This window comes from Amphiprion ocellaris, chromosome 2 (assembly GCF_022539595.1).
Source record: "Amphiprion ocellaris isolate individual 3 ecotype Okinawa chromosome 2, ASM2253959v1, whole genome shotgun sequence".
Taxonomy (NCBI): domain Eukaryota; kingdom Metazoa; phylum Chordata; class Actinopteri; family Pomacentridae; genus Amphiprion; species Amphiprion ocellaris.
In genome coordinates, this window is record NC_072767.1 from 30,587,805 (window position 1) to 30,604,593 (window position 16,789).

The following is a 16,789-nucleotide window of genomic DNA, read 5'->3' on the forward strand; positions in this document are numbered from 1 at the left end:
AATCACGGGTGTAGCTGCTTTGAGTAACAGGTGGGTGCTGTCAAAGGACCGTCCATGACATTGAGACATTTGCATGGCTCACCTTAGTTGCACTCACGCACCACCGCTTTGTTTATTTTTAGATTTGCTTTGAGTTAGGGAGGGTCAGGCCCTTCCAGGATGGAGACGGCTAGAGCCTCCACACTCTGCTTCAAAACAAATAAAACAAAATTCTTATCAGGAAGTCTATGCGTGATGTTTTGGAGGTTTTGTCCGTCTTTCTTTACAGTCCATGCTGTAAATAAGCTAAAAGAAATGTGAATTATGCAAAACATATAATGACATATCTGAAAATTAGACCCCAACCTTTTGATCAGTAACCCAAAATCCTAAAACCACTGACTCACCGCTGACCTCAGACTTTCGCAGTGAAACCAGTCAGCATCTCCTCCTGGAGGAGTTATTGTATCCATAGCAACCACAATCAGCAGACAACTATTGCTTTTTGGTATCACATCAGGGTATATCTGTATTTTTAACTGTTTCCACAGGGTGTAATCTTTGTGAACTTCCCGTACACAAATCCCCCCTCATAGTGACACTGTTATCTAATCTTGCAGGTTGAGTCGCTAAGTTCATTCTTGACTTTGTAAACAGCAGTCAAGCACAGCAATTCCCATTGTTTTTGAGACTGCATCCTTTGAAGATGTTTAGATCTGCTTGGCAAACATAAACTTTAAAAATAAAGAAGAACCAAGCAGAAATATCAAAGCACTAATGTTCTTTTTCATGTGGACACTTTCTGCTTTCACACATTTAAACATGACATGAAAGACCACAAACTTCTAACCAGTCTCTTGTCACTGGTACAGACCTGCACATAGTTCAGCGGGATCCAGACTGTAACTGAAGCACTTCCCCCTAACCTTGTTATAACTAAGAATGTGCACGGACACAATGTGCCAGTCTTGTGTGCTCATCAGCTGAATGTGTGTGACCGCTAGCTGAGAAAACACTCACAGCATATGTGCCGACTCCGATTTGCACAATTTTACACATGACTTTTCCTTCTCTCCACATACATAATTAGGTTTATTGCGCATGATGAGTGTATCAGCTCTGTGAGGACATGCATTACACGGTCATGTGAGAGAGGGCATCCTATACAAATAGTTGATCTATTATTTTGACTTTTCACATATTCAGACAAGAACTAATTTAATTTGGGAAAAAAACTTTTATTTATTAATGTTATTGTTTACTATTTACAGTGTAGTAATAGTAATAACTGAGTAAATATAGTTTTATTTGTATGTTTTGGTATTCCAATGATCCTGTAAATGTTTTTGACTTATCACTGACTGAGGTTTGGGGGAAAATTTTTTACGTACATCTTTATTTTTCACCAAAACAACACCATTACAAGCCACACCACTGCAGTCTATATTTGGTAGTTGAGTGGTGTGTTCCTGGTTTTAAAAGCACAGGTTGAAAAGACCAGGTTTTCTATTTGGAAAAGCAGATTTTCAAAAAAACGCTTGTCTTTGTGCATGCTATTCAACACCTCCTGTACAGTGGTTCCTCCCACTTCACAACTCACTCCCACCCACCCAGTGTCTCTCTCACACACTGGGATCAGGGCAGTCAGAGCAGACAAATGAAACTGTCTCCAGTTCAGTTATTCAAGTGGACTACTACATCTGACTTGAGAAGAAGGAAGGAAATCCGATGAAACAGCAGAAAGCAGAGATGGTGACAGAAAAGCAGAAGCAGCCTAAGAGAATGAGGCAGAAAAAGTGTCACTTTTAGACCAGTACTGATCTGAGCACAGCAGAGAGGGTTTTCTCTGTACTTGAACTCATGTGTGGCTTGGACTCAACACAGCCCGGTAAGTCAGGACCACAATGTGTATGTGTGTGTTTGTGTCTTGAGGTATTACAGACGTTTAGGGGAACACCAAAAATAAGTCTGTAATACCTCCAGGGATAAAGGTGTCAGCTTGCAGCAGCAGACTGACACAGTTAGAGAGGCAGATGGGGGGAAAGAGGCAGAATGTGTCAAGAGGCAAGTAAATACTCCAAGAACTCTGAGCACTTTTTCACCAGGTCTCTGCTGAATTGTTGCCAAGCCAGATCCAGAGTTTTCAAGAGTGATACAGCAGAATTGAATTAGCCTTAGACTGAACAAGTGTAGCTCGGGGGGTGGTTCAAACAGGATATAAACCCTGGTGCTGTGCTCACTTTTGGCTCCTTTTTGTAATGTCTTTTGTTGAATATCTTGAATTTACTGTATATTTCATTTTACTAACTTCCCCTTGAACAACACTGATAAGCGCCTTTTTTTTAACCATAATCCTCATATATACTTTTGTGTCTAACTCATAATTTATGTTAAAAATCACTTTAATCTGCAAATTTCTAATTGAAATAGCTTTGGAAAGTCATAAAAGACAAGATTTTTAAGACAAATCAGAAATTATAGTTTGAAAATTCAATATTTATTATTCTTAATCAAAGTGTTCGAGCAATCAAACAATGATACAACAAACACAGCACAACAGAGAAAACATCAGCAGCATTATTTCTCCTCATACAATTTATGTCTATCACCTTTCTTAAAATCCCTTAATTTATGACTTCTAGACAGGAGAAGAAGAGCACAATTTCACTGTATTGGTATTCCAAATGCACTTGGTGTGTTTTGCACATAGTGGAGGATGTGCTGCCACCCGCAAAACTCTCTACACGCTCGATTACACTAAAAGCTTGCAAAGTACAATGCAAACCCTCACTTTTTGGAACTGGAGTTGGGACTTGGGTCTGTCCTCTTCTTTTCAGCCTTCTTCACCATGGCTGTTGATACTGGGGCTTTTGGGAATTCTTTTGCCCTCTTGATATGAGATATGTAAGCTTTACCTAGTTCTTCTCTAAAGACAAGCCTTCTTGTTGTCAGTTTGTTCCAATTTGGGTTTACCCAAATGACAAAGGTGTTATAGATCGACACACCCAGCACTTTGTAAAAGATTACAAGAAGCAGAGTTCTTCTCTGGCAGCTGTAGCAGGTCAGCAGCACATCTAAATTCTCTACCCCTCTTTTTGGAGCATTGTACTGTACAGTGATGTCTGGGTTTGCGGTTCTCTCCGTCACCGATCCAGCCATCCCTGTGGCTTTTTCACAGCGCGAAGTGGCAGAGAAAGGTCAGGCCTGTTCCTTCCAAACGTTCCAGTAATGAGAGGGTTGAAAAGCTCTTATCCCAGCATGTGTGATGGGAAAAAGTTATCACAAGTCCAATGCTTCAGCACACACATTCCACGGTTTTCTGTCCAAGCAGCATCACAAACAACGCAAATTTGTATTTCATATCCAGCTGGTTTGGAAGGCGTGTCAAATTCCACAATCGGCTGTTACACTGGTTGACCAGAAGTGGAAGCTGAACCATCCACTTGTGTCTCATTGCCAGCTTTGCCATGGAGCAGTTGTTGTTGTCTCATGATCAAGCCTGATTGCTCTAGAAAGACACTGTTGCATGAAAACAACAGCCCTCCCAGCCTCAAAAGCCAACAGATTCGCAATTAATTCCCCTCTTGATTTGTAAGACAAATGTATACCTTGAACTTATGACATGAATTTACTTTTTCCATGTGACTGATTTGCTTATTAATTTGTTAAATTTATGAAAATGACTCCAAAATGCAAATTTTAGATGTTGTTGGAGGACATCGTGTGTCTTGTTTTAAAGGGGAGCTCATTCAAATCAGTCTTTTTTTAAATTTATGATGGTAAATCAGAATAAAATGAAAAACAGCCCAAAATCTATTCAACACATTTCAAATTTCTTAAACTCCTTCATCAGCTGATGTTTTTTTGTGACAGAAATATGGTTCCTGCAGTTTTTGTAAATGTATTTCTCAGACTAGAGTTTTCAGAGCCAACAGACGGTATGATGACACTGAATATACATGTGACTACAGGGTAGATAACAGAAATATTCTGCATTCCTGTGATATTTCACCCCATCACCAATACCACAATATAAGTGGGTGTTGTAACTTTTTTTTTTTTACATCATTGGACATTGTTTGTTCACCATATTTCAGAAAATGAGCAACATTAACATGCAGCCACAGTTATTTCCATGACAATACATGGTTGATGGTAGCAACACACTACCAGTCTTGGGATCCTTCAAGGGCCAGATAGTTGTAAAAAATGCTAACCATCTGAACAAGAGATGGAAAGGTCTGACAGTAAAAAAAGAGTAAAAGCAAAGATGACTAAATCTGAGCCAACTAACAATATTTAAATGACAAAAGGCTTAACAAACAGGTTTTGGCTGCTTGTGCATTAGTGTCCGGTATAGTGCATTCCCTACATCATACATGTGTGATCTGGCTATCTATTCCTTTGTTTTGTTTGCTCTTGTACACACTAAATACAAGCAAATCTTCATTTTGAAGAAACCGATAGAAATAAATTCAACCTATCAGCATTTAACTGTATTGACTGTAAACTGAAACTAAAATTCAAACTTAAGTTTGTATCTATAAATCTGCAGATCACCTTTTTTTTCTGTGTGATTGACAACAATAGGTCTGTGTTATTTAGCTTCAAAATGAATAGACTAGAATCGATTAAAATGGAAGCATCTCTGTACACATTTAGTATGTACACTACCAGTCAAAAGTTTGGACACGCCTTCTCATTCAATGTTTTTTATATAATTATTTTGTACATTGTAGATTAATACTGAAGACACCAAAACTACAAAAGAATACATATGGCATTATGTTGTAAACAAAAAAGCGATAATCTTCGGTATTAATCTACAATGTAGAAAATAGTACAAATAAATAAAACACATTGAGGTGTGGTCAAACTTTTGACTGGTAGGTATGTTTTGCTGGATGTTGGGTAACTACTGGTGCCATGACAAAGAACTTTATGGTCCAACGGCAGTGACTTCTTAATACGTTACACTGATAACCTGCTCTATCTGCTCCAAACGACAGAGGAAAGACTACCTCGTTTCCACATTTGCTTAAATTCAAAACTGCTCATTTACTTTGGCAGCTGTGCTTGTCAACAAAGTCAAAACACATCCTTCAGACTTTTTCACAGCACACTCGGTTTGTCATGCGAGTGCAAGCACAGGTGTAACATTAAAATAACATGCAATTTGTCAGTTCCAAGTATTGCTATTGTACACGCTGGATTGCTCTCATGGCTCACTAGTACACTTAGTTAAACTGCAGCTGTTGTTAACAAAATTTACGCTGTTGTTCAGAGACTCCAGTTCCTCTATTTGTAGTAATATGAACTCATCTGCATTGTCTGCTATAGAAAGAATGTACGTTGTTGCAGGAAAATACTGGTTGCTTGTGTGGCCTGGGCTTTTCAAGCATTGTTTGGTGTCAAATATCAACACTTGAGCCTTTATATCTCAACTTGACACAAAGAATTTAAAAATGCTCCAATCAAACTTGAGCTTTAATGTTGTCTCCATTATATTAATATAAAATAAATATGCTGAAGCATGTAACTGTCCAAATACTTACTGTTTAGTCTGTACATTTGATTTTGCATTTAGGTTTCACTGTCAACTAGGTGAGACTGACTTTGATTCTTGATTTCCTCTGCATTTGCTTTACACTGTAGCTTGAGACATGTGACACAGTTTCCTAGCACAATATACCCCCTATTTATTCATGTAGAAAAATAACACACATGAATGTATCCAAATCGCATCACTGCATTAAGGCAGCAGTAGTACTGGCATGTTTAAGGGTATTTCCCTCAGTATATACAGGAAGCAGAACTCAATTTGAGGAATATTTTTGGAGTATTGAGTGTTGAAAACGTGTCAGGCCAATGGGTAGAAGTAGAATATCATTTTTTTTTTTTAACCAATTAGTCAAAATTTAATAGTACATAATGCTGAGAAATGTGATTTGAAATTAGTTAGCGGCATCAATGACTGAATGAACACTAATTGTTTAACCAATGCATGTTTTTTTTCTTTTATTTAAGTATTTTTACTTCTATTCATTAAAACAAATGTCCATGTGTCACTCCAAAACTGTTGCTTCAGTCCTTTTGGCTTCAGTCATGAGTAGTCAGTGCTATATGTTCAGACAAATGGAGAAGAAACAAGTCTGACTAAGTTTTGTGCAAAAGTTTCCAAAGACCCGAGACTAACTAAGACTAACAAAGAGGTGGTTTGTACACTTCACTGTACAGAGTTCCGATGACATACCACAGCAGCATAGCAGGCGTTATTTGACCTGAAGGCACTTTATATCAATTTGCTTATCTCCTGCTCTCTGTGCTCACATATACTGTATTATAAAACAGCCAAATTCCTATGACAGCTGTTCTCATTTACACATTTTTCAGTTTTTCTGGTCAAGCACCAGAACAAGTATGAAAATAGTGGTTGAAACGTGGCTCATTATGACTAAGCATTAGCCAGCAGTCACATCTAAGCTGTTGCTCTGCACCGCTAAAATCCTTTAATAGAGGTAGTGTCATGTTAGAAACTCTTCATACATGAGTTAAAGACAATGACATGCTGCAAATGTGGCTGTATTTGCATAAAATTCAAAGCAACTACCAAAGTCAGACAACATTTACGCAACAAGAAGAAAGAGAGTTGCTTTAGCTGCTTCGTGTCTGTGAAATAGTCACTTGACTAAAAGTGTTTTGATATATACATTTATCATGTTGGATTTTCCAATTTAACACTTTTTCACTTTAATGTAAACCTTTTCTTCACGGTTTGTACTGTGCTGCTTTACACAGTGACATACATTTTGGCAAAATAGAAGGAAGCTAAATTCTATTTGAAATGTGATTTTGTTTTATTTGAAGCAAAATTCATTGTTGAAATTAATCAATTAACAGGTGAAATAGTCAACAGATAAACTGATAGAAAAATAATTGTTGGGGTAAGCCCTATTTTCCAGCACTACACTAAATGTATCACAACAAGGAAAAAAAAAAACTGCAAATCATATATAATTATTTAAAGCCAAAATTCAAAACAGAATGTACCACTAACAGGTGACCAAAAATTTGGCAACTTAATGTGTCCACATAGACTAAAGTAGTAAGATTAGTGCTGTGCAGGGATCATTCAGGCAAAGTTTTGAGCAGTAGGTCACCAGAGTTTGGAAATGAGAGCCCAGCTCAGAGCACGATATACAAATAATGTATTTGTATATGCAAAATACATGAAAATCAGCTTTATGAGTAAATATACACAAGCTGGGGCACCCCGGTAGCTGAACTGGTTTAGCGGGCGACCCATAAAAAGGGGTTATAATCCCCGAGGCAGCGGCCATGGGTTCAAGTCCAGTTTCACCACCTGTGTAGACTGCCGGACTGACCAAAATCAGTCTGGTCAGATGACTGAATAATGCAGCTGAAATGGTTCCCGCATAAACTCAGCTCTAACCAAAGTGTAGCAACATCTGTCCTGTATAGTCCACAGGCAGCAGGATTCATGAATAATATTCACAAGCTAATAAGCTAACTGGTGAACGAGCACAAACAAGCACCAAGTCATGTTCTCTGGCATTGAATGAATGTTGCAAACCCTGAAGCTCCCAGCTGATCTGTTCAGCGTTCCTCGGCTGGAGTTCAACATGTACAAGATGCATCGAGTATGTAGGTCAAAAGGTTTGAAGTCCAATGCTTCAATTCCCAAGCTCAAAGCATTTCAAAATTTCCGAAACCAAATCTAAACAATAGACAAGGGCAGTAATGATCATATTTGCAGCATCATCAGAACTTAAATGGATACATCAACAGTAGAGGGGTGCATAAGCAGATGATTTAAGAGGTTGCCACACATTCTTTAACATCAGCTGAGTAAAAAAAAAAAAAAAAAAAAGAGAGAAAAGAAAAAAGTTTACCAAGATGAAATTCCAATTCTCTTACAACAAAACATTATCGTTGCAACAGGTGATTTATATACCTTAGCGATATACAATCTAAGCAGTTGAAAGTACAGTGAGATCCAAACATAATCATCTGTCCTGACTTGACGTCAATGGTGGTGATAATACCCTTAGAACATCAATACACCAAGCTTTGTTCACTGAGAGATAGAAAAGCAATATCATCACAGATACAGAATTTATTAAACACAAAATTCCAATCATCAAAAATGCTTTTAGCGGACAAGGAGCATCTTTAAAAGACTTCTCAGGAAGGAAAGCATATGGCCAAAGATAAGGAGCATTTGACTGTGGATAATGGAAAGAAGTGAAGTAACTCCAGACACTGAAGGTCTTTTGTTTAGTTTATAGTCCCAATATTGGATGAGAGTCGTAAAAAGGGGATTTAAGGACATCTGAGAAGTGTGTTTAGACCAAGACTGTGGTCCAACACTTAACATCACACTTGTGAAAATGTGTTGTGTAACAGTGTATATATGGTACATAATTCCACTTGTTGCAATTTGGTTTTCATTTATTGTTGTTGACTCAACAGCATCCTCTCTGGAACTATAGTGTGAAACTGGCATCAGTGCCACGCTGTCAGCTCCTGAGAGGTGTGCAGGAGGTAGGAATTGCAGCACAGCGCGAGCTCATAAATGGTTGTTTTCTCGATGCACTTTTGTTTATTTTCTTAGTATATGTACACTATGATCTTCTTGGATGTTGATTGGAGTGTGCTGACATATATTTAATGTTTTTATTTGCTTAAATTTGTATTTGGGGAGTTTGAGACACTCTGTGAGCTAGCTATCTTGTGAGCATCAGCCTAATGAACGTGCCGCTCCCTTTTTTAGTGTGAGAGCTGGACTCTGCGTTGTGTGTGGGGGGTTTGAACCAGCCAGTGACAGTGCGACTGTGCATGGTTTCAGCTTCAGCACAACTTGTTTGCAGAGACAGTTTTCTACAATCTTTATCAATGCATATACAGTGTAGAAGAGGAAGTTGAACCCTATTGGTCAAAACATGACTTGGATAAGCTGCAAGTGTTTATACTCCACCTACATCATCAAGTAAGTGGAAGCAGAAAATGCCTCACTTGCTGTGGAGTAAAGGAGGTTCCCATAACAAGTCCTTTCAAAATAAGAGTAAATTTGAAAACCCTTTGGGCTTAAAATTGAGTCAAAAAATACCATGCTGCAACCATTTCAGAGTGCAATGAGTAATTAAGTGATCATATGTGAGATTACTACTTGGAAGAGGCGTGCACACATATGCTGGATAACTTGTCATGGTATGTTTTGTCACGAGACCACTGGGTGTTCAAGCTCAGCCACGTCAGAGTTGTCTAGTTGGCTGACCCCAGTGTTCAGTCACCAAATGCTGCAGTGGAAATATGTGTTCAGCTTGTTGTGTGGCAGCATTGCACAGACGTCAGCAGTTTCTCTGCTCGGGGGCTCTGTTGGGCTAAAGCCCTGCTATTATAGTTCTTTGTGATGGGTCAGCACTTACATTCACAATGGAGTTCACAGGGTTAAAGGCAGCGTGGTAGATGGGTTTGTTTTGGGGTGTTTACTCTATACATCAGTCACATCGCAGGAAGTCACACACATCATGCTACAACTTTGTTTGCTGTTTGATACAGTTATTTTCCATGACTAATCTACAGAATAAGTCTGGTAGAACCAAAAATACTCAGATGAAGGGGTTTTATGGAGGTTTTTAAAGCTTTATTTACAAGATACAGAGTTTGTTGACATGCAGGCTCCATGTAGGCTCAACAAAATTGGTGAAGAACTGGAGAGGCACTAAAAAAGGAAGATTTGGTTGCCAAAAGCAAGGCCATGTTAGCTGTATGGAATTATTTCAGCCACAGACAGGATGATGTTGGCAAAAAACAGGTTTGACTCAACTATTTTGGATGCCTTTGCCAGTGTTACACCACATAAGAAAGGTTTAAGGTTTTACAAAGTTATGTAATAATGTTTTAAGTTATGTAAATATGTTTAAGAATGACATTTAAGAAATTATCCTAGGGCCTTGCAGTTATGTGGTACACATCTTAGCTACATTTCATCAAGGCACAAACAGAACTGACAGCAGGAAAACTAGCATTAAATCAAAAAAAAAGAAGTAACTACAGTATATCTCCATAAAGCCGTAAACACTGCTTGTAAAGGACAACCCGTTTTAATTTGTTGACCCGATTTCACTGAGCTAGACTTGAGTTCAGGGGGTTGACCCAGGCCTGCGCTGTCCAGTGTGCACTGCTGCATTTTAACTAACAATGGCAGGAAGGCAGGTTACACATGAGACTCCAAGATCTCAGAGGAAATGAGGAGTGTGGGGGTGACATGTCAGCCACCACTGACACATGTTCACAGCGTATGCCTCAGACAAGAGAGCAAACAGGATGCTCTGTCCTGTCGCTTTATAAGCAGCCACATGCAGGTGATAAAGCAATTTGCTGTGTTCAGCACTATTAGCGACAAAAGAATTATCTGTACTTCATCATAATTTGAACCATTAACATTGTAGTTTATGGTTATTTATTGGTAGTTAATTTATACTCGAAGCCACTGATGTGAAGAACCCAGTCTGCATTTTATTGACCTGTGTCACTGGAGACATCCTTCTATTCCTGACTGTACAGCCAGTAAGGAAGACAGAAAACTGTCACTAAAATAGCAAATACCAGAAAATTTGGTGAGACAAAGACAAAGGGAAGTTTGTCTCTGAGCGAGTGTGTCTCAGCTACAGTAAGCAGACTGAATCATTTCTGGTAGTGCAGTGTTAACAGTTTACTCATGCCTCCCCTGCTCTGATTGTTCCACTTCTTAGAAAAGCGTCATCACATGAGTTACTGTCATCTGTGCAAAGAGCCAACAACATGGCGTAAATATGCACCTACACATGCACCGTTAGGGCACAGATTTTGACCACAATACATGCAGAGAAAATGAACTGTGATCTCCCAATAAATCAAGGAATCTTTGCGTTTGTATGCTTGTCCTGGTTAAGTTGGACAAGTATGTATTCTTCGCATCTCGACAACCACTCATCCGATCTACTTAGATCTGGGCAGCAGTATTACTGAGGACCTGAAGAAGTGCAGAGTTGAATCTGAAGTTGTTTGGATGAGTGGTTCAAGAGAAACCAAGAAGATAAACATTAAGGCAGCCGGTGACTATAGCGGGTCTGGGTCATCTCAGTGCTGTCAATTATTATGGTAACGGTCCATTTGCAAAGATGGCTGAGCCTGCTCAAAGCATTCCATAAGGGATTTCCACAAAAGTTGCAGTTAAAAAAAGTCTTGCAAACCACGTTTTGGACAAAGAGCCAACATTGTGGTGCTCTGTAAACAAATTAAATGAATCCGTGTTCTTTTTAATTTGAGGTCCAGTATTTTTGTGAACAGTCATCTGACAAAGATAATGGGAGAGACTGGACTTTTTTCCCTAATCTTTGATTTCTTTTTTGAAATATTGGAACATTGGAGGATTTATTGATAAGAAACTACGTGAGAAGTTTAGAGGGGGAAACACTATTTGTAGGGCTGTTAACAGCTCATAGGCATCTGAAATATCCCCTGTTTTTGGAAAGAGGTCACAAAGATTGGAAACCACTGGTTAAATATTTAAGTATGTGCTATGTGTTCAACTGTTGTTCTATTATCCACTGTGTCAAATCTTTATCTTAAAAGTAACTAAAGCTGTCAGACAAGTGGAGTAGAAAAGTACAACACTTCAAATGGAGATGTGGTGGACTGGAAGTATAAAGTAGCTTAAAATGGAAAAATTCAAGTAAGGTACCTGAAAATTGCCTTTAAATAAAGTAGCACACAGTTACCTACCGTCAGTGAAATTGTTACAGAAATCTAGATGCACATTAAGACCCAAAAGAAATACGGCTGAAGACACCATCAGTATCACAGAATACTAGAAGAAACTTTACAGAGACATTTGACAAACCTGAATATCATTGTATAAAACTTTCCACGGTTGACACAATACGCATGAGCAAACATCTGAGAGAAGAATTACCTGTCTAACGCCGTGGGTAAACACCACATGGCACCGTCCCCAACTAATCCAAAACAGGAACCATTAATGGTGACATGAATCCTGACAGCTTCTCAGCATAATGTTTGGTACAACACATTTTAGTTTTGTTGCCTCCCACCAGGCTGCATGACTTAGGTGAGTGTCTCAAGCTTCTTTTTCCGTATTGGACTGTTTTTTTGTTTGTTTTTTCCAATGCCCCTGTGCGAACTGATTGATCCAGCAAACTGGTTTTAAACAAGTGGTGCTGCATGGATTATTTTGTCTAGCGTGTGAGAGTCGCAGAGTAACTGGTGTGTGCATTTATTTTCCTTCGGACTAACTAAAGGCTGTCCAGGATGTGTGACAGGAGAAGACGATGAAGCCACCCAAATTCACCTGTTCTGCCTCACAAAACATTTCCAACATGAAATTATATTGTCCAAGTAATTTTCAATTGGTAGACATAGCTGAATATTTACATACGAATTGTGCCTCTGTTTGTGTCTGTTTTGATTTAAATTGGACATAAAATTATAAAATTAGCAAAGTGGTATACTGGACATAATGAAAATGATCATAGGTCTTTCTTTTGTTTTCAAGTTGAAATACACTGTAAAAAGTCCTGTTTAAGAAAAAAAATCTTATTTTTTCTGGCACCCTAGTGAAATCCTGTTATGTATTTATACTGTACAACACTGTGAAAATAACTATGTAATCATTATTTACAGTTTACATTCAATATGTAAATTAATACTTTTTTCTTTGATTTTCTGAGATACATACAGCAACATAAGATAAAAAGTTTCACATTAAAGAACCAACAGGGATATTCAACACTGCAGCAAACATATCTACACAATACAATCCACATATACTAACACAAAACCATATCAGGATTAGATATGTCAGCAGTTGTGTAACCACAGACTAACTTGAAAATGTATTTATAACGTGGTATAATTCAACAAGGAAGTAGTTTCCAGGATAAATTCTAAGAATTTGTTTGTGCAACATTTGTTTTTGTCTGAATTTAATCATTGAACAGAATCATCAACAACTAGAATGAATCAAATCCACTGATTCTGACTTTTGTAAAACAAAATGTAACTGAATCTGAAAAATGGTGCCAAAATTCAAAATTGCCAAAAAGTCCTCGTGGCACAGGACACACTCATTTGCAGTTTTGTGTTATTTAATTTCATGAATAAAGACAAAACTACAGTTGCACCTGCAATCATTTTGTGTGTGTGTGTTTGTAAATATGAAAAAAAAATGCCCAAATTTGAGCACATGTAACAATGCCTGCAAGTCGAATAATATGTCTGTTTTTTTTTTTTAATGAAGTGACTTGATAGTTTTAACATGTGCTTGGGGGACAAAACATCCCCCAAGCATTTTCGTGATTCCAAATTGACATCTTCAGGCATCTGTCAAACCAAGAGGCTCAAACCCAGAGGTGGCTGTTTCATAATAATACGAAACCTGAGATTTGAGAGAAACCAGGCCATGGCTGGAAGTTTTTTAATGACCATAAATGGCATTTGTCATAACTTATAACGTAAGGATGATGCTCACTTAAATATGTAACTCAAGCATGCAAAGTCTTATCCTAGTCTTGGTACTAATTGTTTCTCACATTTTTTCTAGCTGTTTTGTGGCCTGATGATATTCAGACATCACAGTGACCAGAGAGGAGGTGGCTAAAGAAGTAGAGGAGAAGTTTGAAACAAACCAGGAGTAAAGGAAGAAGGAGCATGTTGACTTTTTGAAGGTAAAGGAGCGACACTAAGCTTCACCCAGAGCTGGCTACAGAGTGATCACTATGAGGGAGCAGAGCTTTTGCTTCACACAGTGGAGGGAGATCAGTAATGGAGCACCAAGGCTGTGGAAGAACCTGACGAAAGCCTACCGGACTTGACGACATCAAAAACATAATCCGATTCGAAAGAGAGAGAGCGGATAACAAGGCAAAGATGACAAGGAAGATGAATAAATATGGAAATAAAGGGAGACACTGAGGGTGAAAAGTGAAGTTTTAGAGTGAAAGGAGGAGATAAAACACCACACTCTACTATCAGATCTCGAGGAGATCAGTAGGAATAAGCCGGAGTCGCGATGTTCATGAACTTCCGTCGCATCCACAAGTGCCAGTGTGTGCAACTACTGACCACAGGCCTGGTTCTGTGTGTGATGATGGTCTGCTGGGACGAGCTGGACCATCATGTTGTCAGCCATGTGAGATCCTACACGTACCGCTATCTGATCAACAGCTATGACTTTCTCAATTCTTCTCTCATAATCAAGCCCAGCCATCGTCACAATAAGGATGGTTCTGACAGTGTGGATGGTGGCTCAGTGAACTATCCCTACCTCATCAACCACCCAGTGAAATGTGGAGGAAGAGATGGGAAAAACTGGGACGACGTCCTGCTGCTTCTGTTTGTGAAATCATCCCCAGAGAACTTTGAGCGGCGGCAGGCCATCAGGGACACGTGGGGGAACGAGAGCTTTGTACGGTCAGAACTTGGGGTGAGTGTGAGGTTGGTGTTCGCCATCGGCATCCATCCAGAGGCTGAGCAGAGATCCAGGGTGCAGAAGGCACTGCTGCAGGAGGACCAGGTCTACAGAGACCTGATCCAGCAGAACTTTGTAGACACGTTTCACAACTTGACCGTCAAACTGATCCTGCAGTTCCACTGGAAGCACACATACTGTCCTCAGGCTCACTTCCTCATGTCTGCGGATGATGACATCTTCGTCCATATGCCAAATTTGGTGAAGTACCTGCAGCATCTCCTGAGTAGTCAAACAGGGGCTAAGGACCTGTGGGTGGGGCATGTGCACAGGGGAGCCCCTCCAGTTCGTATCAAACACAGCAAATACCATGTTCCCTATGATCTTTACCCCTGGCCTTCCTACCCAGACTACACCGCTGGAGCAGGGTATGTGGTTTCAGGGGATGTAGCCGCTAAAATTTACCAGGCAACTCAGTTGCTCAACTCCTCTATGTACATCGACGATGTCTTCATGGGAATGTGTGCCAAGGCCATGGGGGTTTCACCCCAGGAGCATGTGTACTTTTCAGGCGAGGGCAAAACTCCGTACCATCCCTGCATCTACAATCACATGATCACATCGCACGGTCATGCCACAGATGTGCGATCACTATGGCAGGCAGCAACAGACCCTACAGCATACAGAAATTCCAGGGGATTTATGAATAACCTGTATTGCACGGCAGTGAGAGTGATGCTGCTGTGTATACCGTATTACCAGAACACATACTCCTGCATTGCTGCTTTTACTTAAATGGTCTTAAGGGTGACAGGGAGACAGATGATGAATACCTCACACCATTGGTCTGCCATTTTTCTCTCTCATACTACTTCACGTTCTGCTGGCTGTCTGGTGCTGTCTTGTAATAAAGATCAAACCTGTTCTGTTAAGCAAACAAATGCACTCGACTGTACTTCAGTCACTGTCAGGTTCTGTTTACTTGAGTACTTTTTGTGTCTGTGTGCACATGTGGACAAAACTACACTCCTTTATTCACTTGCCAGCTTCTGATTGCTTTTCTGAAGAAGTGTAGCTTAGCCTGGAGAGTCCAAAATTACTTCTAAACTGGAAGTTATTATGGTTTGAATGAGTGACAAAATTAAGGTCATGCTCTGAACACATCAACCTGTGGTTAAAAAAAAAAAAGCGTGATTGCTAGTGTTTGAGGATAAAGGCAAAACCAAATCATCTCTATCAAACCTTCATGACCGGCTTTACCAACTACAAAGCTCAGCGATGCGCCTGAATTTTTTGGCTTGATAACGCAGCTGCCATGTGAGAAGCTAATCTGAGCAGCTTTATTGGTTTTTGAAATGCTTGGATCATAACTTTAAAGCACAGGTTATGCAGAGTGTAGAAGCAATGTGGCCATAAATCATACATGTTAGGAATAGACAAAAAAAAAAAGCCTGAAATGTTTTGTACCATTTACTTGTGTTTGTTTTTTGTAACTTATTGAATTTCCCTCCCATTAGGTTAACTAAGTGCATCACACATGTCCTGCTGGACACCAAACAGCCAGCTGGAGGAAGGCTACATCTGGACTGAGCTAAATGATGCCAGATGATTGCATTTCCTTTTACAAGGAGCAGACAAAACAGAAGATAGAAAATGTTTGAGACAGTCAGGGTTGCAGCATGATTATGAGCTATTGTGCATGTTTTTATTTTCACTGTAAGTGAGCTTGGGACTCATCGAAATTTTAAGGTTCCTTCCTGCTCTGTTTGACTTCTGCACCACACTACTCCCCCTTCTTTTCCTGCCAGTCTCTTCCTTTCTCACCACTGCTCTGCTGCATCCTGGTAAATTGTGTATTTGATAAAAATGCTAAGACATGCTGAATCATCATGACCCTTGAAGGAACTTTTTTTTACTGCTGGAAAGCATTCACCATTAAACAAGTGATGTTATGGCTGTTGTCGATTCTGTCATTTCTGTTGGTTTGAGCAACAAAATCTATATAGCTTTTCATATGCAAATGTCAACATATTTACCTTGGCAAAATCAACATGTGGCTAGTTGGCAGTTTAATTGGCATTAAGTGGAGATAAATTAGAGGTTATAATAGCCTCTTTGATGCATTTTGCACAAGTGCTGAAAGAAATAGTTGTTAATTTTGAAATATTCTGAAAAAGACTTGAGAGAAACTGCACCAATGCATTCACTTCGCAGAAACAAACAAAAAAAATCTGATGCTATATCGATAAAAGGTCAAGAATTGAATGGGCTTAAGAAATCTGTGAGACACAATGTTGATTAAAATTATATTTAAAT

General features: G+C 39.2%; 2 protein-coding genes across 13 annotated transcripts in view; one reads left to right on the forward strand and one right to left on the reverse strand.

Annotated features, from left to right (window-relative positions):
- Positions 1-16,789, reverse strand: part of mcf2l2 (MCF.2 cell line derived transforming sequence-like 2) — a 116,831-nt gene that overhangs the window by 52,525 nt on the left and 47,517 nt on the right. The gene's annotated exons all lie outside the window — the stretch shown is intronic.
- On the forward strand, positions 1,605-16,425 carry b3gnt5a (UDP-GlcNAc:betaGal beta-1,3-N-acetylglucosaminyltransferase 5a). The gene is made up of 2 exons (XM_023299655.3): positions 1,605-1,867; positions 13,607-16,425. Exon 2 carries the CDS (start codon positions 14,075-14,077, stop codon positions 15,266-15,268), a length of 1,194 nt encoding a protein of 397 aa, XP_023155423.2. The 5' UTR covers positions 1,605-1,867; positions 13,607-14,074; the 3' UTR covers positions 15,269-16,425.